The 25315-nt window shown below is 33.7% G+C and overlaps 1 protein-coding gene and 1 non-coding gene across 23 annotated transcripts in view; both read left to right on the top strand.

The window, feature by feature from the left end:
• Positions 1-25315, top strand: part of RALGAPA1 (Ral GTPase activating protein catalytic subunit alpha 1) — a 289470-nt gene that overhangs the window by 112338 nt on the left and 151817 nt on the right. For 11 of the 22 annotated variants that reach the window (XR_013521148.1, XR_013521149.1, XR_008474383.2 and 8 more), the window contains 5 exons: positions 7204-7344; positions 17019-18563; positions 20458-20582; positions 21981-22197; positions 23055-23231. Coding sequence is in view for 13 of the 22 variants with exons in the window: in XM_078334783.1 (XP_078190909.1) it covers positions 7204-7344; positions 17019-18563; positions 20458-20582; positions 21981-22197; positions 23055-23231 (2205 nt within the window). In the remaining 9 variants the exon portion in view is untranslated. The remainder of the gene's footprint in view (positions 1-7203; positions 7345-17018; positions 18564-20457; positions 20583-21980; positions 22198-23054; positions 23232-25315) is intronic. The other 11 variants (XR_013521150.1, XR_013521153.1, XR_013521151.1 and 8 more) reach the window with 3 other exon arrangements.
• LOC118145184 (small nucleolar RNA U3) lies at positions 14052-14260 on the top strand. The gene has a single exon (XR_004730323.2). It is a non-coding gene; the product is annotated as a small nucleolar RNA U3 (small nucleolar RNA).

The raw sequence follows: 25315 nt of genomic DNA, 5'->3' as shown, positions 1-25315 counted from the left end.
TTTCTTCATATCCTCGCCAGCATTTGTTATTGCCTGTCCTTTGGATAAAAGCCATTTTAACTGTGTTCATTGTGAATTCTACTGAATATTTAAGGAAGAAATAATTCTCCACAATTTCTCTCAAAATACAGAAGCAGAAGGAATACTTCCTAATTCTTTCAAGGAGTACTGCATTACCCTAATGCAATTCATGTCATCAACAGGCTAAAGAAGAAAAACCACATGATCCCGTAAATAGATGTAGAAAAAGCATTTGGGAAAATCCAGCACCCATTTAGGATAAAAACTCTCAGCAAAGTAAGAATTTTGGAAAGTTCCTCGAGTTGAGAAAGTCTATTAAAAAATAAAAACACATTAAATCTATTAAAAAATAAAAACACAGGACAACCTACCTCTAGCATCAGACTTAATGGTGAGAAACTAGACTTTTTTCTACTAAGATCCACAATAAGACAAAGGTACCTCACTATTCCTGTAAGGCAGGAAAAGGAAATAAAAGGTGTTCAGATTGGGAAGAAATAAATATAGCTATCTTTGTAGATGACATGATTATGTGAAAAATTTCAAAGTAACAACCTCCTGAAATTAATAAGTATTTATAGTAAGGTTATAGGATACCAGATTAATATATAAAAGTCAGTTGCTTCCTGTATACCGGCAATGAACTACTGGAATTTGAAACTAAAAGCACAGTATCATTTACACTAGCACCAGAAATCTCCAGAACAATTAGATATAAATCTAACAAAATATTTACAAGATCTGTATGAGGAAAACTGTGAAACTTTGATGAAAGAAATCAAAGAAGATTAAATTGAGAGATACAGTTCATGTACATGAATAGAAAAATTCACTATTGGCAAAATGTTATTTCTTCCCTACTTAATCTGTAGATTCAACACAATCTCAGTTGATTGTGTTCTTAACAAGTTATTTTGTGGATACTGACAGGCAGAATCTAAAATTTATATAGAAAGGCACAGAGCATGGGCAACATGGCAAAACCCATCTCTACAAAAAAATACAAAAACTAGCTGGACTAGATGTCATGTGCCTGTAGTCCTAGCTACTTGGGAGCCTGAGATGGGAGGATTGCTTGAGTTCAGGAAGTCAAGGCAGGCTTCAGTGAGCCACGATTGTGCCCCTGCACTCTAGTCTGGGTGATACAGCAAGATCTTGTATCAGAAAAAAAAGGTAGGGAGAAAGGCAAAAGACCCAGAAGAGTCAACACAACATTGAAGGAAAAGAATGAATTCCAAGAAGGGACAGAACCTGACTTCATAATTTACTGTAAAGCTATAGTAATCAAGAAAGTATGAGAGAATCTACAAATAGATGGAATACAATATAGATTCCATAAACCCATACAACTAGAGTCCACTGATCTTTGTCAAAGGAGCAAAGGCAATTCAATGGAGAAAGGGTGGTCTTTTCAACAAACTGTGCTGTATCAATTGGACATCCACATGCCAAAAAAAAAACAAATCTAGACAGACTTTACATCTTTCACAAAAACAGATCATAGACCTAAATGTAATGTACAAAAGTATAAAAGAAGACAACATAGGAGACAACCTAGAAGACAACATAGGAGAAAGTCTAGGATACCTTGGGTGTGGCAGTACACTTTATGATACAACACTAACAAAAAATTCGTAAAAGAAAAAATTGCTAAGTTGGACTTTATTAAATTTAAAACTTCTGCTTTGTCAGAGACATTGTTAAGGGAATGAAATGACAAGTCACAGACTGGGAGAAAATCTGCAAAACACATACCTGATAAAGGACTGGTTCTAAAAATATACAAAGAACTCTTAATATTCAACAGGAAGAGAACAGCCTGAAAAATGGGCAAAAGATGTGAACAAACACCTCACCAAAGAAGATGTAGAGATGGCAAATAAGCATATGAAAAGATGCTCAACATATGTCACTAGAGTATTGCAAATTAAGACAAACTACCACTACACACCTAAAAGTGGCTAAATCCAAAACACTGACCACACCAAATGCTGACAGTGTAGCAACAGGAGCTCTCATTGGTGGTGGAAATACAAAATGTTATTATCACACTGGGAGACAGGTAGTATCTTTCAAACCTAAATGTACTCTTACTGCAGGATCCCACCATAGCACTCTGTATTTACCTATATAAGTTGAAAACATGTTCACATAAACATCTGCACATAAATATTTATAGCAGCTTTATTTGTAATTGTCCATGATGTATCTTCAGTAGGTGAGTGTACATCCATGCAGTGGAATATTATTCTATGATAAGAAGAAATGAGCTTTCAGAAACTGAACGAGTATTGCTGAGTAAAAGAAGCTAATCTGAAAAGGCTACCCACTGTATGATTTCAACTATATGATGTGGAAAAAACAAACTTTTGTCAACAGTGAAAAGATTACTGGTTCCATAGACTAGGCATAGGGGAGTGGGGCTAGGAAAAGGGATGGATAGGTAGAAGCAAGCACAGAGAATAATGATATGAAACTATTCTGTGTGATACTGTAATGGTATTTTTGTGTTATTATACTTTCTCAAACCCATAGAAGGTACTACATAAACAGTGATCCCTAATGTAAACTGTGGACTTAGGAATACTGTATCAATATGAGCTTGTTAATTGTAGCAAATGGACCCTGCTAATATAAGATGTTAATAATTGGGGAAACTGGTAAGGAGGAGGAAAGGGATGTATGAAAACTCTTTGTATTTGCCACTCACACTTTTTCTGTAAACCTAAAACTGTTTTGAAAAATGTGTATTCTTTTTAAAAAAAATGTATTTTTTGGAATAGAAAATAATTTAGGCATTTGAAATAACCACAGTTTTATCTGTAAACATTTTAATTCATTTTTTAGTTTGTGTTATTCTCCATTTATTTATTTTGTGACTTGCATAGGGAGAAACAAATTGTATATCTGACTTTGATTTACATTTCTTTTTTATGAAGTATTCCCTTTAATTAAAAACCAGATTCCTCTCTTGTTAAAATTGTATTTTTTCCTATGACTTTGAATTACCTGATAGAGTAATGGAATACGTAACTTTTTTAACTTAAACAGCTTTGTTTATACTGGTAATCTAAACTGATGTAAGCACCTTATGTCCTTAACAATTTGTGAAAACACTAATATAGTCTGTGTTGAAATTTGCAAAGTAATAGTTTTGTCATATGAGATTCAAAGAGTTATTTTACTGGTTCTTTTCTAGAATTTTCAGATAGAAATTCTAAGAATGGTTTTGTTTTTTCTTTAGAAATTTTAAGAGAATTTATAGAATTTATTCATCATTTTTCACTTAATAAAGATAAAGGCAACTTACCTGCATTTAAAAAATACTAGACATTGTATAATTCTTTTATCTCAGAATACTCAAGATGGCTTTATTAAGAGAAATTTTTTTGTTAATAAAGTCTAAAATTTTAAAGATTTGGAGAGTATATCTATGGTTTTGCTTATGCCAACAAATATTAAGAGAGATTGCAATGAATTTAAGAATTATTTTTGAACATATTCATAAGCAATGTAACTTGTTTGCATTTATGATTTAGGACCTGGTGTTCAACTTTTGGAGCATATATATCACTGTTTCTTTGTTTTCAGATTTTGCTTTTCATTTATGTGTATTACGATAATAGGCCTACATTTGGGGACTTTAACAGATATTTCTGCTAGTGGATAGGAATGTAAATATAATGTGAATTTTAATAAATAGGGAGCAAAATATATACTATTTTGGAAATGAGAAAATGCTGGAGTTGCCTTCCTCATGTTTATTTTTTTGTATTTGTATGCCGTTAAAGATCCATCACATTTGCTGTCCATGAATTTCTTATGCTGTATGGAAATTCTAGAGTACAAGTTCCGGTTTTTTATATAGTTTGTGTGGTCCAAGGTGAATTAATGTGGAATGCTTTTTTTTTTTAAGAGGGGAAAAGATAAGAAGCCTTCAAAAATTGTCATGCTCATAAGTTGAAAATCTGTTTTTACTTCTTGATGTTGTATTTTTCATACTGCCCATTAAGCATATTATAGATTTATGATCACTGATGTATGTGTCTTAGGAATGTATGTGATAGCAGGAATGTCATTAACTGTTTAGGTTAGTAAATCCCAAAAGATCTCAATAGCTAATTCATTGTAAATAATTTTCTATAGTGAGGCCCTTGGCAGACTTGTAGGTATGCCTAAAGACTCAGAGTTTAGTTAAAACAACAACAAAAAGAGGTGACCATTTTTGCTCTATTTTTTAGGGTTTTAAAATTTGTTTTTGAGGCAGAGTCTTGCTCTGTTGCCCAGGCTAGAATACAGTGGCACAAACACAGCTTATCGTAGCCTTGACCTCCTGGGTTCAGGTGATCCTCCCGCCTCAAGCCTTCAGAGTAGCTGGGACTGCAAGGACGCACCACCACACCCCGCTAATGTTTTAGTGTTTTAGTTTTTGTTTTTTGTAAAGATGAGGTCTACCTCTGTTGCCCAGGCTGGTCTTGAACTCTTGGGCTCAAGCCATACTCCTGCCTTGGCCTCCCAAAGTGCTAGAATTACAGGTGTGAGCTTCCACACCATCAAAGGGCTACATTTTTAAAGAAGTCATTCAGAATCACAACACAAATTTATTCCACTGTAGATATGGAAAAAGTTCCAAGGGAAATGCCCAAGCTCTTCAAGTTTGTGTTGGGAAGGAAATAATAAAAGGAGTTGTTATTTCCCAGAAATTATCTTCTAGGGGAAAAAAGAAAAACTTATAATTTATCTGTGGAATCAAAAACTCAACTCAGGTTTTAAAAAAAATCTTTAAAAATTAAATCTTATTACAACTATAGATGATATTTTACCTTCTGTGTAACAACACTTTAAGATTTGCATATGTGTTTGTGTCTTTGACCAATTTTAATGAGTGATTATGTTGGAGCCAACACAACTTTTGTTTCAAATTAGATCATAAAATTGTTGGTTATTTTCTCAAGCAGGACAAGAAGCTAGCAAGAAAACTGGAGTAGGGTGAGATTCTGACATTTTGTTTATGGGTTTTAAAAATACACTTGATCTTCAATACATAGCATACTAAGTACACTAAAGACAAATTGTTGCCATTATCTTAGCATGTTCCACGCTTCTGTATTTTTTTACATACAGATTATTCTTAAAGAATCCTTAATTTTGCCAGCATTCATACATTTTTAAATTTGTGATTATCTTTTTCCAATTATAAACTATGAAATGCATTTAATTTTTGGTTTATGTTCATTTTTACTTTCTTCTCTATATCTTCACAGTCTGAAACTTGTTTTTCAAATGGTTAAGCTGGACTCCTACTCAAATATAGATATTCAGTAAAAAAAAAATTACTCTATTTATATGTGCCAGGGACTAGGGATTCAAAGATAGGGGGATATGGTTCTTGCATTTGAAAAGTTGAGGAGGCTGGCCTAAAAACATACAGTCCACTAAAAATAGATTGTAAGCTTTGCAAAAGCAGGAATTCTTGTTTGTTTTTGTTTATTGCTGTGTTGCCAGTAAATAGTTGTTTTGGAGAGTTAGAAAAGCCTCTCAGGGAATGAGCATGGTGGCTTATTCATGTAATCCCAGTAGTTTGGGAGACCAACATGAGAGGGTCGCTTGAGCACAGGAGTTCAACACCAGCCTGGACAGTATATCAAGACCTCGTTTCTACTAAAAATTAAAAAAAAAAAAGAAAGAAAAAAACAAGCATGGTGACACATGCCTGTGGTCCCAGCTACTCTGGAGGCTAAGGTGGGAGAATTGGCTTACGCCCAGGAGTTCAAGGTTGCAGTGAGCTATAATCATTGCCACTGCACTCCAGGCTGGACAACAGGGTAAGACCCTGTCTCAAAAAAAAAGAAACAAAAAAGCTTCTCAGATAAGATGATACTTCAAGTATGAAGTAATATTATGTTAGGAAGAAAAAGAGACCAAAGACATTAGCAGCATACAAAGACATGATATGATGATGAAAGAGAATGAAAATTTTAAGAAACATTATAAAATTATGAGTGACGGCAGCATGTGAGGACGGTAAAAGAAAATAAAGCCTTACTGAGTGGTAGATTATAGCCAAGTCGTAAAGGCCTTGTGTGAGTTTGTAATAAGCTAAGGAATTTAGACTTCAGGGAACCAAGTCTGTCTAGTAATCAGGGAAACTCAGGAATTTGAATTGATGTTAATATTCAAACTATTTTTTTTTTGCCAACATTCCTGTTACATTGGATATTACGCAGTATTCTTTCAAATCCTTGATTCATGTGTGACAACACACTAATAACTTGATCAGGAATCCTTAAAATAAATGTTTTTTAGAAAACCTCTGGGAAGCATAAACAATTATTTATTTCTAAATGAACTATAATTTATCTTTAATTTTTGCGAACTAGAGACTCTCCTAAGAAATTATCAAATGCAACTACAAATGCAATTTTTAAAAAGTAATCTGGTTTAAAGCTTTCTTTAAAAACAATATTTTGTTTTTATGTTTATGATTTGAATAAGCACAAATTATCTATTTTTGTCAAGAACCCAATTCTTTATGCTCTGCAAATTCTATTTTCTATAAATGTTTCTATGTAAAAATTTTAATTATACTCATTTTATTATAAAAGATACTGATTTGATTAGCATTCTCCTATCAAACACATCCTTTTGATTAAGAATTACCTAAAAATTTCTAAGAAAGACTTGTGAGTGATTCAGAAAACTTTATTTGGTAAAAAGTATGATAGTAGGAATGATTTGTTCTTATAATTCAGCCTCATTAAGAAAAATGGCTCAGGATTGCCTACAGAAATGCCCAGATATTGTTCCAAAAGTTTCTTTGAACTATTAATATTGAGTTATTTTCAATGTTTCCATTCAATGAATGTCTCAACCCTTGGTTTTGAGAACATAAGGTTAATTAAAGTGTCTGCTGTTTTTTAATGCTATTCCATTGTAACTGCTAATAATAATGAGCATTTTCCTGCTTTATATAAAAAAATTATATTCAAAATGTCCTGTGTGTTCTCTTATTTCTTTTCTTACAGCTTGCCAGTATTTGCCGTGCTGAAATGTTTTAATTTATAATTTCCTTCCTTTGTATCTTTTAGTTTTCTCTGTTGCTGCTTTTTCTGTGACACGAGCCTTTCATTATAGTCACTCTTCTTTTTTCCTTCCCCACTTCTTTCTTTTCCTTTTTTAAAGCCATGAGAAGCCGATCCATTGGTGAATGTGCTCTGCCATCGGCCTATATACGCAGTGCTAAAAGTGCTCCTGTTCTGATCCATACTTCCAAACCCTTCTTGCCTGATATTGTTCTCACTCCCCTTTCTGATGAGCTTTCAGGTAGTGCCACCTCTGCTAATTTCTGCACCCCCTTTTTCACTTTTTAATCCTCTGCTTTCAAGTTTTGCTTAATCAAATAAACTCTTTAAAGTTAATTTCTTTGTGGGAGGTGTGGGAAACTGGGAAAGTGATTGAGAAATCAACATTTTGAGTTATTTGAACTCTAATGCTATCCTTGCAGTTCATTCTGGAAGTGCTAAGTTTAGTGCTGTGCCAATGTCCAGTAATTTTGGTTGTAAATGGCCGATTATTATTATTATTTTCTGCTCATGTTTGATTTTTTTTTTCCTCTCAGGTGGCTAAAAGAAGTAGTAGTGTATATTTATATCATAGATGCCTTATAAAAGATGACTTTGGAAGATAATCAGAGCATTGACTTTTAATTTCCCATTGTTTGACTAACAGTGTGGTAAATCTTGAATAATTTTTTCTGCATCATCTATAGTAATAAAACTGAGTAAGGGCAATCAATATTTGGGAAAAGTATATAATCTAAAAGTTGCTTTGGAATCTTTGTATTTATATTACGTGTAATCATATATAGAATTCTAAGGACTCACTTATTTTTAAACCATTCTGTGAAACCCTAACTTCCAAGGTACTTCAAAAACTGCTTAGCATTCCAGTTCTGTTTTATTAAGCTTTAACTAACATGTAATAAAATGCATAGATCCATAGACTCAATTGAATGAGTTTTAAGAGTTGTACACATCCCTATTAGCCATCATCACAAAGCATACAATGTTTCCACTACCTCAAAAAGTTTCCCAGTGATCTTTTCCAGTGAGTCACCATGCACTCCTCCCTCCACACAATAGACTTTTTGCTGTTCATCACCATAGATAAGTTTTATTAAAAAAAATTTTTTTTGGCACAAATAAAATCATACAGTGTGCAGATTGTGCTAGCTCAAAGAAACCTTGTTTTGTTAACTTTGGAACCATAATATAATTAATTAAAAGTGGTTTATAATGAAATTGGAGTTGATTTTTCAGTTTAATTGATGACAATAATAGAAAATTTGCCATCAATCCAAACCTGAATATCTAGTAAGTATTGGTGAATGAATGGATGTATTTTATACCAGTAAAATTAGGCAACCTGAATATTTTAAGCTACCAGTGCAAAAAATTGTACGATTTAAAAATATATAGATGGAATAATATAAATTTTAATAGGTGGTAGAAAAAATGGCACACAGTTTTGTTACATGTAATGTTTAGCTACAAATAAAGAATTCGGATATTTTTTTCTCTTTAGTGCTCCATTTAAGCACTGTACCTCCTTATGTAAGTAGCACAGATTTTGGTTGCTTACATCATATTATAATCTAGTTACTTAAGTTGGCAAACAATGTTTCTGTTCTTAAAATTGAATTAGATACCACTAAAAGAAATTCTGAATTTGTTGTAAACTTCTCTTGGATACATTTTTTGCTCCTAGATTTTATAAAAGATACTTAGAGCATTATTGCAAACCATTTTGACATGTTTAGAAAAATTAAAATGAGTTTTGGCCACTTCCATTATTATTTTATTCTATTAATTTATGTTAAGTACGGAATTTGAATTCTCTTGGCCACTAATACTTAAAAGTTTAATTGGATTAGGCATTCCACTACTGTCTTAAAAAAAACTAGAAGAAAGATTTATGTTTTCCCCAAATCTGAAGGAATTTATTAAATTTCTCATCTACAACTTAATATTTGTCAAATATTCATGTTAAGTGCTAAAACATTTTTGAAAAGCTAAAACAAAGATAAGGTTGTTCCTTTCAGAATATTCTAGAGTGGTGCCATAGCCAGAATGAGAAGTTTTTATTTCAGAATTCTTGCTTTGCTACAAATACAAAATTCAGAAAGTTTGCTTTTTTATGACTTTATGATTTAAACATTTATGGACACTGTTTGAAAGGAATTTTCTAAATGGCAATTTTGTTTGTTGTGTTCCTTTTCCCCATCTGGGGCAATATACCTTCTATGATAAATTTAAAGATTTAGAAGGTGTTGAGACATCAGTGACTAAAACAAAACAAACTTTATGTCTGATTATCAAAATAAAAACGTTCATTTTAGAAAACATGGATTATATGGAAAAGCACATGAAAAAATTCATATAATCCTCCAAAACTAGTGAATATTTATTGGCATCTTCAAATGCTTTTGCTCCCAGTTTTTTATGCTTGTGTACATTTAAAATATAGAAGCATAATTACAGTTATTTTGAATTTAAGATTTTTTTTTTCTCTTAGAATTTGAAAGAGGAAAGGAACCTATCACTTTAAAACAGCAGCAAAGTCCTGCCTTTCCTGAGAACTGACTTGTGAATGAAGTTAGGATTTTCCAAGCTGATATGTAGATTTAGAATACTTTCCTAGAGATGCAAATAGGTGTATAGAGGAAAAGATTAAAGATTCATAGTGCAAATCAACATATTAAAGGTCCTTAGAAAACCTATAGAAAAACCAAAACTGTTTGTAATCGAGTATGTCTCAAATGTGTTTAAGCATAGAGCACCTTTCCAAGTGCACATACTGATATCCTGTGGCTTTAGTGTTCCAGAGAGAACAAATATGAAAATTGAACAGGATTAATCTTATACCAGCTTACATTGTAGAAATCTAAATTACTGGATTGGTTTTTTTGCCTCTGGAATTCTTGGAGGCAAATAAAAGGCTTGGATTTTGCTTCTTCAGGTGTTAGGTGCAGAGCAGAGGAGAGAAAAAGAGGTAAGAGAAAATGTAGGACTTATAAGAATAGAGATTTGTAAAAATACTGCTAAATTACAAACCAAAAATCAACAGAATCTTGGATCTTCAACCAATCATTCTTTAATTGCTAGTGTTTCTTCCAAGGTTTGAGTAAATTTTACTGCAAAATAGTTTAATGTACAGGGAATTAATAAGAAAGTGAACTATGTGAGGGGAAAAAGTAAATGATTTTTCTTACTTTCGTATCTCTCCCTCATGTGAACAAGCTTAAACTCAAAATATTTCCTGAATGTATCTCTGAAATCAGGAGTTGAGGTTTCTTCAACTACTTCACCAAAAAAACCTCAATGAAACTAATCATAGACAGTCTACTTCTAGCTTATGGTAGAATTTGTCAGAAAAATATTTATCTGATACATTTGGATAATTGGGGGTGTAAAGGAAAAGCCTTTTAAATCATTTTTTAAAAAAATATACTAAAATTTATGAGAAAGGACTATCAATTTTCTAAGTACCCTATTTGTTCTCAGCCGTTTTTTCTCCTCCAGTGTTCTTGTTCTAACTGTCCATTCTACCTACATTGTTGTAAGTATGATGCTATATGATAGAGCTTTTATATACATTTTTTAAAATTTGCTCTTTTGCCTAGGCTGAAGTGCAATGGCACAAACATGACTCCCCTCAGCCTTGTCTTCCCTGCCTCAGCCTCCCATGTAGCTGGGATCGTACGCATGTACCACCACACCTGGCTAATTTTTTAATTTTTTTGTAGAGTCAGGGTTGTTGCCCAGGGAAATTCTGAACATTAAGTTGCCCAGGCTGGTCTCAAACTCTTTGGCTAAAGTGAACCTCCCCACCTTGGCCTCCATAAATGCTGGGATTACAGTAGTGAGCCACCACACCCAGCCTGTGACAAGTTTTTCTTAAGCTCTGGGGACCAGTTTGAGGTCATTGGCATTTTGTCAGTGACACTATTTCTCAACAACAGATTCATCTGTAACAGTTTGGAAAATATGTATCAAGTTTGAAACAATATGTTGGCTTGCACAAACGTCTAACTTATTCTAGTGTCTGGGCAAGCACACTCCTTGGCCTCCCTCTCATTGGCCTTCATAATTATTTGGTAATTACTGCACCAGATTGTACATATTTAGTAGCCCAGTCTGACAGTCATTGTTTTCCTAATAAATGGATAAGAGAGAAGCCAGAAATCTGAATCATCATTCTTAAGCAAATTACTTTTACTGCCAAGAGTAAAACACTTTAGTGAAAGAAGGGATATAAACATATATAAACCTGGTAGGAAGTTTTGTGTATACTTCCACAAATGTTTTTTATTTATTATTTTCTAATCAAGTACTGTGAGTTTCTCATCCTGAAATTAAGCTTACAGACCCAGTTTCTTCCAACTAGTTCCCAAAACTGATTTGTCATTTTTATTGCTATTAGACTCTAGTCTTAGGCTGTAGTATGTAGACTACTACTGTTTGGGGACTGATCTCTTTTTATTAACAATGCTTTATTATTTGAATTGAACTCTTTATACTTCTGTTTTCTGAGTATCAAGGAAAAAGAAAATAGTATGTCTCACAGGCCTATCCTATTCCTAAATTCTGCCCGATAAGGAGAATTTTCCATCTCATGAAGTAGGCCCTTCTTTGTACAATCAAGAATTTTTTCCTATCATCAGTGTACAATAGGATATTAATATTTTACAGATTTTCTACTTGTAATCTGCTGATTGTAGCATAATTCCAATTAGATTTTTTTTTTAAGAGTTAGGGCCTTACTCTGATGCCCAGGCTTGATTGCTATGGTGCCATCCTAGCTTACTGCAGCCTGGAACTCCTGGGCTCCAAAGATCCTCCCACCTCAACCTCCTGGCAAATTAAATCTTTTTTTTTCCTGGAATAATTTACATTAATTTTTTTGAGACAGTTTTATTCTGTCGCCCAGGCTGGAGTGCAGTGGTGCAATCTAGGCTCACTGCAAGCCTCTGGCTCCTGGGTTCAAGCAATTCTTGTGCCTCAGCCTCCCAAGTAGCTGAGACAACGGAAGCCTGTCACCACACCCATCTAATTTTTTTTAATTTTTGGTAGAGGTGGGGTTTCACCATGTTGTCCAGGCTGGTCTTGAGCTCCTGACCTCAGGTGATCTGCCTATCTCAGCCTCCCAAAGTGCTGGGATTACTAGTGTGACCCACTGCCCCCGGCCTACATTAACTTTTTTTTTTTTTGAGACGGAGTTTCGCTCTTGTTATCCAGGCTGGAGTGCAATGGCGTGATCTCGGCTCACCGCAACCTCCACCTCCTGGGTTCAGGCAATTTTCCCGCCTCAGCCTCCCTAGTAGCTGGGATTACAGGCACGCGCCACCATGCCCAGCTAATTTTTTGTATTTTTAGTAGAGACGGGGTTTCACCATGTTGACCAGGATGGTCTCGATCTCTTGACCTCGTGATCCACCCTCCTCGGCCTCCCAAAGTGCTGGGGTTACAGGCTTGAGCCACCGTGCCCGGCCTACATTAACTTTTTAAAAAGAACATCTCAGGAAAAATGTGAGGCTAACTTAAGCATGGCATTATATAGTATACTCATAAGCAAAACACTTTTTTTTTTTTCTACCCTTCCCCACCCGGCCGCCCCAAGTTAATAACTTGTAGATTCTTGTTTGTTTTTTGACACTGAGTCTTGCTCTTGTTGCCCAGACTGGAGTACAGTAGCACTAACTCAGCTTACTGCAACCTCTGCCTCCCGGGTTCAAGCGATTCTCCTGCCTCAGCCTCCTGAGCAGCTGGGACTACAGGCGTGTGCCCATCTAATTTGTATTTTTAGTAGAAATGGGGTTTTACCATGTTGGCCAGGATGGTCTTGATCTCTTGACCTCATGATCCACCCGCCATGGCCTCCCAGTAGTGCGTTAGGCACCACGCCTGGCCCGTGCTTTTCTTAACATAAAAAAGATATTGGTAGTTTATGTTTGGAATTTAAAAGTCAGGAAAGCAATTTTAGAATAAAAGAGAAAATAGTCTAGTGGGCTAAATTTTAGTGGTTTACCATGAAAAATATTGAGCTTGATTTGTTGCTTTTAAGTCTTTATATGATTACAATTACGTAAATGCTGCTTTGAATTACCTACAAATTGAATATGTAATCTTAAAAAGACCTAGAATTTTAAATAGCCTCTGTTAGTATTTTAAACATAGATGCTCTATAGTTCTTACTTTGAAGTACATTGTCATTGTTGCCCAAGTAGACAAAAACTTAAGTAATTAATAGAAAAAAACTGAGTTTCAAAATGGCATCAGTTTCTGTGTAAAGTAGTTTAAATGACATTATAAATTCAGGAACCATAAAAATGTTACTGATAGCTAACACTCATGCTTGACCACGAAAGTAACTTAACTTTAGTAAAGGGGATTTTGGCACTTGATTCTATGAATCATTTCAGAAATTATTAAAATCTTCTAGTGATAGGTTAGTATTCTAACTGAACAGGGGTTATTTTTGTAACTACGTTGCTTTTTACCAATTAGCAGCTACTTTTTTTTTTTTAAGGCATGCTTTTCTTCTAGTATTTATTAAGCCCATACTCTGTGACAGGTCCTCTTTCAAGCAATAGAAATAATTGTGATGAACAAAACAAAAATCCTCAAGAAACTTAAATCTAGTGGAAAGGAGTGCTTTTTTTCTTAACATTTTATAAGCTGATCGTATACTTCAATGTATAACTTTCCTTACAAACTAACAAAGGAGATTTTTGAACAAAATATTTCCAGGAGAAAAATCAGTTTTTTAATGTAGAAATAATTGACATACTTTAATGGTAAACAGTATTAAGAAAACCCAGAGGTAAAACTTGACATTTCTGTAACTTTATAGGTTATACAGGAAGCATTTTCTCAGTGTTCAAAAGCAGTTTTTGTAAATCTCTTGAAAACATTTTTATTGTTTCACTCAATAAAATGCTTTCTAATGCTTTAGAGTAACATTTAACTTAAAAGACTATACATTGAAGGATAATTTCTAAGGTGTGTTACTATAGGCGTTTCTCTGAACTTGTGGGCACTGGAAACCGGGAAGAGAAGGTGCAGTGTTCTCTGCTTAGTGTGAAACCGGCCTTTGGTGTTGCTCTCCTGCAACTGCCATTTGCCTTGGGTGATCATTCTTCTCTTCCTCCTGGAGAGTAAGAAGACACAGTCTGAGTGGTTTCTCTTAAGAAAAAGAAAAAATATATAAAATTTTATTTAAAAGCTTTTATTTTTCAAGTTAAAATATAAGCACTATAATTAAATTGTTTTGAGGTGTATTTTTATTTAAACCTGATGCCAGCATTATTTTTAGCAATTCAATACAAAGTTTTTTCATTGTTCCCGTCTGTATAATTTACTAACATTTTTTTAGTTAGGTTTTGATTTCTAACATACTTATCTTTATAGAGATAAATAACTAAGCTGCTCTGTGGTTTTTTTAAAATTCTTTTTTGTTTATATTGAGATGTTATTAATGGCTAGCTTTATGATTTCTCAGTAACACAATTTTTATCAAGTTTTATTTAAAAATTAATAAATTATTTTATGAGTACAAAACATATATAACATATTATTCAAGAGATTAAGAGTAAAGACTAATTTCTGCCTTACTTTACACCACAGCTCCTCACTTTGTAGCTGTGTAAATTTGGGTAAGTCACTTAAACAGTTTTTTCATCTATAAAATAGGCGTAAGCACCTACTTCACGGGGTTGTGAGGATTGAATGAATGATATGTCAGATAGTTACCACACCTGACATATGGAAAATACTATCTATGGTTTAGTTATTATTTAGTCTTTTTTTCAATAAAGTTCAGCTGTAATATATTTGCTCAGCTAATATAAGGCTTGTTAGAGTCAATTATGATTAATTCGAGTGCCATTTGTATTGGCATAATACAACCCTCTTGATTTGAATTTAGCAGATAGTTTGTTTCCTTTCAGTGTTATTTTCTTCTTTGATTTTAGTTGTAATTAGTATTGTTATGTACCATGAAATAACTATATTTAAAGCTTAAGACTTTGAAAATATCATTTAAATTTAAATTCTTCAATACTACAGTATTCGTAGAAAAAAATCTGGTTACACTTTTTTTAAAAAAGCTCTTTCCCTCTTAAGCTTGCTCAAAAGTTTTAGATAGTCATGTATGGTAACAAAGTTTTAGAAAAAAAAAATAGGCTCAAATAATGGCTAAGTTTTCTAATATACAGGGTGTGAGGGCTGAGTTTGTGAAGGAATTCCTAAACATAGAACATCTTAATTATTTCTCCTGGCTTCTTTAGAATGGAAATATCAATAAAAGAAATTAAAAACTAAAAGTAATATTGTACTTCTTCTGACGTTTTCGTATTTGCTAGTGTCATAACATTAGTTTTTAATGTTTTGAAATCTTAATTTTGACCTTTGGTAAAATAAAATCCCAGCCAAAAAATTTGTAAGAATTGTTGTAGAACAGTTATACAGTCTTTATCCTTGGCTGAGTTCTTTAGAATATTGTATGGAAAGAAATTTAGACTGCATGTTGAAAATAATCTCTGTCATTGAGGCAGAAGTTCTTATGATCTCTTATGGCAGATGTAAAAAAACCATTTGATAAATGAGGAAACTGGTCTCAAAGTCTAGAGTAAGAATCAGCAAATTACTTTCTAATCTTGGACAAGTCATTGCTTTGCTTCTGGATCTAAATTTTCTTATTTTGATTATTCACTTATAGTTCTGTTACATATAACTTTTGTGCAAGAAGCCTAATAAGTAGCAACAGCTTACTTTTTGACTCTGTCCTTTCTTCATTATATTTTGCTGACTTCTGAAAACAATTTTTTTTTGTTATTTCTAGGGAACTTACAGACTATGATGGATTCATAGACATTATATTTTGCTTCCAAAATTCCTGTTGAGAATTTGTATATGTCTGAATAGTTAAATGGTTGTTTCATCCTGTGATTTTCAATCTCATAAATATTTTTGAGGATTTACCATCAACTTAACACTGAAGGAAGTGAAAATAATGCAGTGATATGTAACACTAAGCCTATTTCTCAAACATTTTTTATTGTAAATTTGATAAAGTAACTTAACCTCTCTGGGCTTCAGTTTTCTCATCTGTGAGAGAGTTAGATAATCTCTGAATGTCCATCTATAATTCTTGAAACAATATGTAAGAAGCCAGAGATACAGTTTTTAGAGCTTGATGGCTGTTTAATGGAAAAGGTTGGTAACAGGCAGGTAAAATTTCTTCCTAGCAGATTTAAGTAGTGTTTTTGCCAAAAACAAAAGAATACAATTGATTAAAAAAAAAAACAACAACATATTGACTTTATTTGATGTCAGTGAATAAGATTTTAATACTATAATAAAGTAAAACACCTTGGGAGAAAGATAGTTTCCTGACAAAGAGAACTTTAGGAAAAGGGTGGAGAGTTTCATTTCTCATATCTAATCAGACAGAGAAACAAAATTTGAAGAAAATATTCCTCTTGTCTTTTTGGGAAGGAAGCTGGAGAATTTACTAGACCCTGTAGGAGTGTACAGTGGGATACTTGGGTGGGCTTTCTGTGTTGAAGTCTAATTTTTCTGCTTGGAACTTAAATAAGTAGGAAAAATTGAATAGCATTTGAGTTGCTTGATTTATTGGCACAGCTCTATCTGCACTTCCAAATGTTTCATCACCTCACTGTCTGTTTCTATGCATGTTAACATTTTAAAATGTGTTTTGGTAGTTTTCTAATTCATTGACACTACATGCTATATTGGCTTGTTCCCATCATTTTTTTAAAAAACAGATTTGTATTTTGATTTTTTTTTCATTGAGCTTACAAAAAACTCAGTTTTTTTTCATTTTAAAGGATATGCTATAGGGTTTTGTTAAAATTAATAATAATTACTTTTTATATTTATGCAGTTCTACTCTACATAACTTTTTTTCTTTTACAGATATTGATGATGCTCAAATACTTCCCCGCTCTACTAGAGTCAGACATTTTTCACAAAGTGAAGAAACTGGAAATGAAGTTTTTGGTGCTTTGAATGAGGAGCAGCCATTGCCTCGAAGTAGCAGCACTTCTGACATCTTGGAACCATTCACTGTTGAACGAGCCAAAGGTGCAGTTCCTGTCATTGACAGTTCATCCCGTCATGCACCAAGCTTGCAGAGTTCCACAGAGGCTTCTTCAATAACTAGATCCACTGAAAGCCACATCACTGATACTCATAGTAGAGAGTCTTCTCTGGAAGTTGGTGATAGCATATATGACCATCTTTGTCATTTAATAGGTCCAGTAGGACTTGCAGATTCAGCTTTTGAACAAATCCAGTACATTGACCTTGAAGGAGATGATGATCTTTTTTCCACCTTGAAAGAATATTTTAAGGAAAACCGGGAAAATAATAGTAAAAATGAGATAGGTAAAGGCCCAGCCTCTCAGGAAGTGACTATTGCAGTAAATAGGGGTGAAAGGTTATCCTTAGATAAAGTAGAATGCACAGATCAGGAAATTAAATCAGAAAATATCACCTCTTTTGTTGGGACTCCTGAAAACTTACAGTTTCAGAAAGAACCAGACTCAGCTGTCTTCATGAGTAATATTGCACCTATCCAGTCAGACAGTTTTATTAGAACACAAACTTCTGAAAAATCTAAGCAACTAAGCAGTGATAAACAGCCATCAGAGCCTAGTTCAGATAGCCCTTGTGATAAAGAAAAAAGGAAACATCTGTGTAGACAAACAGCCACAGAATTAGATGCTTGTGTTGATGTAACACTAGTTGAAAAGCTTAAGAGTGTGCAAATTAATGAAAAAATCACTGTCCCACATGTTATGCGTGCCAAGAAAGCAGCACTAAAAGCACCTGTTAACCGCAGAATGCCTCACATTACAAATACTAGCAAACTTTCTCCAACTAAAAGGAGTTTGTCTGAAACAGTAACTCATAGAGCTAAAATCATGAAAATTGCTACCAAAAAACGAAATAGTGTTCATGTTACTTTTAGACCATCCACTGAGTCCGTTCAGTTTTATAATCCTCTGGAAAACAAAGAGCCTCCATGGAAGATGAGACTGCGGAAGCTTGGTGGCTTTAGTAGTAGTAGCAGCAATAGCAGCACCAGCAACACCCATACCAGCTCAAATAGTGCAGCAGAGCTAGTAAAACCTGGTGTGTACAGACCTCTAGATACACTTAGTACTGCATCAGTAAGTAGTAAAACAGTGAAGGAATCCACAGAGATTCCCACCACCATATTACAAAAAGAAGGAATTGCAAGTAATCAATTAGGTAGTCGTAGTACTCTTAGGTCATCAAGTCATGAGGCAGGACTACAGCAGGGCTCCCTGGGTGGCGTTTATAAAACTGTTGTACATGCTCTTTCGAAGCCGAAGGCAAATGTTTCCCCACAGAGGCAGAACAGAATGCCACCAGAGGCTCCACTGAGGGATCTGTACAGTCATGTAATGGGCTATTTTGGAAGGAAAGCTGCAGGTGAGCACTAACAGTGTGCAGAGCGCAAAAGGAGAAAGACAGCACCAGTTTGGCTTGATGCAACTGAAGCAAGCTACAAGCAATCAAAAAGCTTTGGGATGGTCACTGCTTTCTCTCTGTTTGGTTATGCATGCGCCTATTCCCAGCTGTATTTTTCCCAGCATAGAATGTTTATTTAAATTACTAATTTCCCTTATAAGGCATTTAGTTAAACCTCTTTGCTGCTGAACAACAATATAGGAAAGAGGATATACAGGAAAATTTCGATGACCTTCAAAGACTACCTAAATCAAATATTTTTCTGAGTGTATACCATGAGTGTGGAAATAAAGTTTACCAAGGAGTTATTATGCTTTCTTCCCCACCCCACTGTAGTTTAAAAGGGCACAAGATATATCTAATTGAATTCATTTATTTTTACTGCTGATTTCTTTCATTTTGTATTTTTTCTTGATAGAAAATTACTTGACAGCTAACATAATAGAAATCAATGTCCTACAGCCAGCACCAATGTTATAGTTAACTATCAATGATGAGGAAGTTATTTCTTAAATCTCAAAGTAAATTTAATCACTTTTCATTTAAGCCATTTTCAAACATGCTGTAGGCTTTTTAGTTTTGCATTCATTTATATAGAATGCAAGTTATAACCTTGAAACACTTTCATTGCTTTATTTTTTTCTGAGATTTTAAATGTGCATAAAGGTTTCACAATAGTCAATCATGATTTAAATATGGAACCTCTATGGACAGATAAAGAAATCCAAGATTATGGTAACTGTTTATCTTGAGTCAAAGTTAAAATAACTTTATGTATATAGACTATTAACTTTCAGCAGTAAGGTTGGTTTTGGTTTTATTTGTTTTAACATGGTTTTGTTAGCATGATTAACAACGCTGTATAATGCATCTTGCATTGAGCCATTAATGCCACCTGAGGGCAGTATTTGACAGCTTAGCAAAGCCTGGCCAGTAATATAAAGATAATGGTATTTCACAATGAGCTTCTGACCAGTATATTTTCTTAATCTGAAATACTTTGTAGTTTATTAGGAACATAAACAGTGCTGATTTTCTTTTCATTGCAGAGAAATCAACTTCTCAGTAGCATAGTAGTGACATAGATAACATTTTCTGTAAGTTTCTCAAGTCTAAAACTTTCTTGTTAATGTAAACGGTCAAAAAAAAAAAAAAGGTAGTCATAAAAAAATCAAGATAACTATTTTGGATTTTTTTTGGTAAGAAAACCTTTCCAAAAGTCAACTTTCTTTCTTAAAGCACTAAAATTAGATTTTATAGTGGATAGAAACAGCAATGTATAAAAATCATAGAATTTGTATGAAATACTGAAATGCATTTGTATGCATTTGAGTATTTATAAATACAAGTTTATAAATACTGAGTTTTGTATAGATTCAATGATATATAAATACTCAAACAAATGCATTTGTATGCATTTGAGTATTTATAAATACAAGTTTATAAATATTGAATTTTGCATAGATTCAAATGATATATTCCCTAAAAATATTGTTTGGGGGAGAAATGGAATTGTAAATTGTTAAGGCTCTAAATAGAAACATTGAGTCAGAAAAAAGATAAATATACCAGTTTCTTTATAGGCGATATTAACCTAACTTCAGCTAGTGCTTATCTATAAGCTTTCTTGCTGTTTAAAGTTATACTGAAGATTGACTAACATCTGCTTAGTTAAATAAAGTAAATATCAGTTTACTAATTCTTAAAATTAAATCTAAAAGAAGGGAAATTATTCATAAATGCATGTTTGGCAAATAATTGGCGTAGGTACTTTGTTCTGGGTTTTGTTTGTTTCAGAGTTAGAAAATGCACTTAAGTTTTTCCTCACTATATATAGTTATTTATTTATTTTTAGTCAATAAAGAGGACATGAGCCAAAAACTGCCTCCTCTTAATACTGATATTGGCAGCAGCAGTGCTAATGTTCCTGATCTGATGGATGAGTTTATAGCAGAACGACTTCGAAGTGGCAATGCCTCGGTAAGTTTTATTTTATATATTTAATTTCACAGAGTAGGGTAGAGAAACTAACAGATATGTATCTATATACATATATGTCAATTTATATATGGGAATGTTTATTCAAAATAGCCTTTCCTGAAAATATAACCCTTTTATGAATTAAGAATTTTGAATTACATTTTTATATATATTTTTAAATCTAAAGACATAAAGCACGAAGCCTCAGGGTTTTCACCAAGGTGAAATATCAGACAAATACCTATACACAAATACACAGATAGAAGCCAATACCTTTATAGTCTCCCCTTTTTTCATCTTTCCTCATAGGTTACCCTGGTGCCAGCTGCCAGCTCTCAGTGGGAAAGATAGCAATGGAGGTCTTCTGTCCCATCTCCCATAGTTTTATATATATATATATATATATATATATATATATATATAATTAAAAGTAAAAAACATATATAATTTTTATTTTTGTCTCAGGATCAGTTTGTGAACCAGCTCCCATAGTTTTGCTAGCACAAATATTGCTAAATCATTTTTAAATAACTTTGGAAGACTTAAAAGTTACCATTATCTTGAATGTTAGGATTATGGCAACATGAAAACAGAAGCTCTTTTATCACTAGTAATGCTTAATTGTTAGGGAAGGATAAATAGATGTGGAATTGATGTTTTCTTGAGATGGAGTCTTGCTTTATCGCCCAGGCTGGAGTGCAGTGGTACAATTTCAGGTCACTGCAGGGTCCACCTCCTGGGTTCCAGCAATTCTCCTGCCTCGGCCTCCTGAGTAGCTGGGATTATAGGCATATGTCACCATGCCTAGCTAATTTTTCTATTTTTAGTAGAGATAGGGTTTCTCCATGTTGGCCAGGCTGCTTTCGAACTCATGACCTCAGGTGATCTGCCCACCTCTGCCTCCCAAAGTGCTGGGATTACTGGAATGAGCCACCACACCAGACCTGGAATTGCTTTTTTAAAATTTCGTATTTCATTTGGGTTTGACTTCCCTATAACTATATTATATAACCACTTTTTTTTCCTTGAGTGGATAAAAATCATAGAACAACATCTTTGCTGTCATTCTTTTCACTCTCCCACTGTCTTTTATTTGCTGCTCTTTTTCCACTTAAATACTCTCTACTGTTTTAATTTATATTCACTGCATGGATTCTACCGTGGCTTAAGAGTCACAGACCCAGCATCATATGTTATTTGGGTCATTAGTCAGACCAGCAAGAGGTCAGGCTCTAGCTCCATTCAGTTACATAGATTGTTTGGTGAGTGTTTTCTCCACTTCTACTTCAGCCTCTAAATCTCAGTATTTATTGTGATAGTTTGGAAATTAAAGGTTTCAGATGCTTAAAGAGAATAAAAACTTCTTTTTTAATGGTAAAATATTTCTTGACTTTTTAGACTATGACAAGAAGGGGAAGTAGTCCAGGCAGCCTCGAAATTCCCAAAGACCTCCCTGATATTCTAAACAAGCAGAACCAGATGCGCCCTATTGATGACCCAGGTGTGCCCTCAGAATGGACTTCTCCTGCCAGTGCAGGGAGCAGTGATCTTATCAGCTCAGATAGTCATTCGGATTCTTTCAGCGCTTTCCAATATGATGGCAGAAAATTTGACAGCAAGTATCTTTTTCTGTTTGAATATTATGTGTTATGTTGATTGTCTTCTGTTCAAGACTGACTTACAGATTATATAGCCATCACCTTCTTCTCCAATGTTACTTAGGCAGTGGCTTCCACATTCGGAACAAAAGAAAAATTTAGAGATAGGGTCTCTGTGTAATCTGGGCTAGTCTTGAACTCCTGACCTGAAGGAGTCCCCATGCCTCAGCCTTTCGATTAGCTGGGATTACAGGTATAAGCCATCATTTCTGGCCCCACTTATTTTTATTTCAATTTTCAGTGAAATTTCAGAGGAAATTTTAGGAAATCACCTCAAGTTGAAGGTACTTTACTATTTTGCTCAAATTAAGAGCGTTTAAAAAAGAAAAAATATGGTCCTTCTTAAAAGAAATTATATTTTTAAGATCAAAACTGTCTAAAGGAAAATAATTTAGTATGGCCCTGATACTAAAAAGTTAGTCATAGTTATGAGTTGCCACTGTTTAACCCACTCATATTTGAGAAGCAAATATTTGGATTATGTTCAGTGCTATGGTGCTATATTGTTAACCACTTAGTATTGCACTTGGCAGTCTAAGTAAACAACACCAAATTAAAAAAAAAAGTTAAAACTTTGGAAACTAAGTTTGTGAAGAGCATTGGAGAATTACATTTCCTCCCTTCATGGCTCGTACACTATTCCGATCTATAATCTTCAGAATGTTAAGATTATTTACACTTGCCTGAGAAGTATGTAAACAGAATGGATGTATGGGGAATGTTAATGTTTGATCATTTTGCTGATTTAGCTCTCTTGTAAATATTTTTACTTTGTAATTGGGACTCATATAATAAACATTTCTTCTTCCTGTAGATTTTGGCTTTGGAGCTGACACTGGGGTTATGTCCTCTGCTGATGTGGATTCAGGTTCTGGCCATCATCAGAGTGCTGAAGAGCAGGAAGTGGCTAGTCTCACTACCCTTCATATAGATTCTGAAACAAGCAGTCTTAATCAACAAGCTTTCTCTGCTGAAGTTGCAACGATTACTGGTAAAGTTATTTAAGGAAATGTGTTTCTTAAATGTATTTTTTAAACCTCCAAAGAATCTGATTAAAATTTTGAGAGATTTTAAGTATTACTTACTACAACTTAATATGTTTTTTTCATTCATCTTTATTTAACAATGAAGGGGAGAAAATACATTGTTAGTTTCTTGACCTGAGGTCTGCTGGGTTAAGCTTCAGAGGACTCTGTGAACTTAGTGTTTTACACACAATTTTGTATATATATTCACTAGAACATTTTCTGCAAGATTGAAAAAGAATTTTAATGGGAACATAATAGATGTATATATTTGTGGAAGACATGAGACATTTGGAGTGATTTTTAAACTAAATAACTAAAAAAGTTAAAAGTACTGCACTCTATCTTTGTCATTCAGTTAGCCTAGATTGTTGATTTCTTTAGCAATGTATTTATTATAGAAAATATAAAGCATATTGCTTAATTAAAGGCCTGTTTCTGCATTTAACGTGATTGGATTTAAGATCCCAATTGTCACATCATGGTTGGGTTTGACCACATGTAAAAAGTTTCCAAAAAGCACAAACTACTATCTAAACACAGAATATTGGTATATTGAGAGTCACATTATTGGCAGTGTTAGTGAAGTGGTTAGAATGAGCCTACGCAGCTAGTAGTCCATAGTTCTTGGGGATTCCAGTCTATAATCCAACCTCACTCTGGTTCCAGTACAGTTTGCCCCTTGATGAGGGGTTATCCACTCCAGCTTAATTATCCATGAGGTGATTTTGCATCTTGTAGTTGGCTAGAACTTTAAAGACTGGGAACAGTGATTTCTGCATCTCTAAACTAGTCAAGTACATTGCCTCAGCCAACCCAGACAGAGAAAATTGAGCCAGAAGAATTCTAAAAGTCAGGAACCCATTCTCTGTTTTCATATCCTGCCTCCTTTTTTTTCCAGATGACAAGACCTTTAGCCTGCCCCATTGCAGAATGGGGCCCTAGCGGAGGATGATAACCAATTGGGTTAGAGCTGCAGTTCCATCATTAGAGGATTTAAATTACTCAGAATGAGATCCTACTACACATACTGAAATTGTTAAAGTTAAAAACACTGACAATCCAAAGTGTTGAAATGAGTATGGAGCTACTAGAATCTCATACAGTGCTAGTGAGAATGTAAAAGGATCAAGTCACTCTGGAAAAATATGGCAGTAACTTTTCAAGTTAAACATGCATTTATTATGTGACCATTTTTACATGTGTATTTTCCTTGGACAGCTGTATGCAAAAGTTCATGGCAGCTTTATTCATGATAGCTAAAAATTGAAAAGAAACCAAATGTCCATCAACTGATGAGTAAATTGTAGTATATTCATTCATTGAATATTCACTGAAATAATACTCAGTAATAAAAAGAGAATTAAATATTAATATATGCAAAAATAGGTGAATCTTGAAAATGGGCTAAATGAAAGAAGCCAAATACCAAAGACTTCATAATCATACTTTATATTCTATGTGTATAATATTCTTAAAAAGATGAAACTGTAGTGACAAAGTAAATCACTGCCTTCTTGGGGAGGATAGGTGTCAGTTGAGGGGATCACTACAGATGGGCATAAGAAAACTTTTTATGGTAATGGAACTGTTTTATATTTTGATTGTGATGTAGGCTACAAGATCATGTACAATTGCCACATTCATATAACTGTATACTTAAAAGTGAGTGTGTTTAAAAAAAATAAATGTAGGCTCTTATGTTCTACTATAACACAAATTTTAATATTATCAAAACTTTAAGCTATTATTCTGACTATTGTGTTTTCAAAAGATTTCCATATATAAATGAAAAAGACATTTTTTATTTCTTAATTCTCTGTAGTTATCAAAAATAAAGTTCCAAAGAAAAGTTCTAAAAATAAAAGTATATATATGGAGAACTTGTTTTAGGTCTTTTGCCTTTATGTCTTTTGGATAATTTAACTTCTAAGATTTTTAAATATTTACATAACCTATACTTACCCTATGTAGTGACTATTTCTAGGTTTTATTGGGAAGTTTCATTAGGTGTTCTAATCTTAATCAGTACCATTAGTAATAATGCAGA

Source organism: Callithrix jacchus, chromosome 8 (assembly GCF_049354715.1).
Source record: "Callithrix jacchus isolate 240 chromosome 8, calJac240_pri, whole genome shotgun sequence".
Taxonomy (NCBI): domain Eukaryota; kingdom Metazoa; phylum Chordata; class Mammalia; order Primates; family Cebidae; genus Callithrix; species Callithrix jacchus.
Note: the sequence above shows the minus strand (reverse complement) of the source record. Positions and strands in the feature narration are given on the sequence as shown.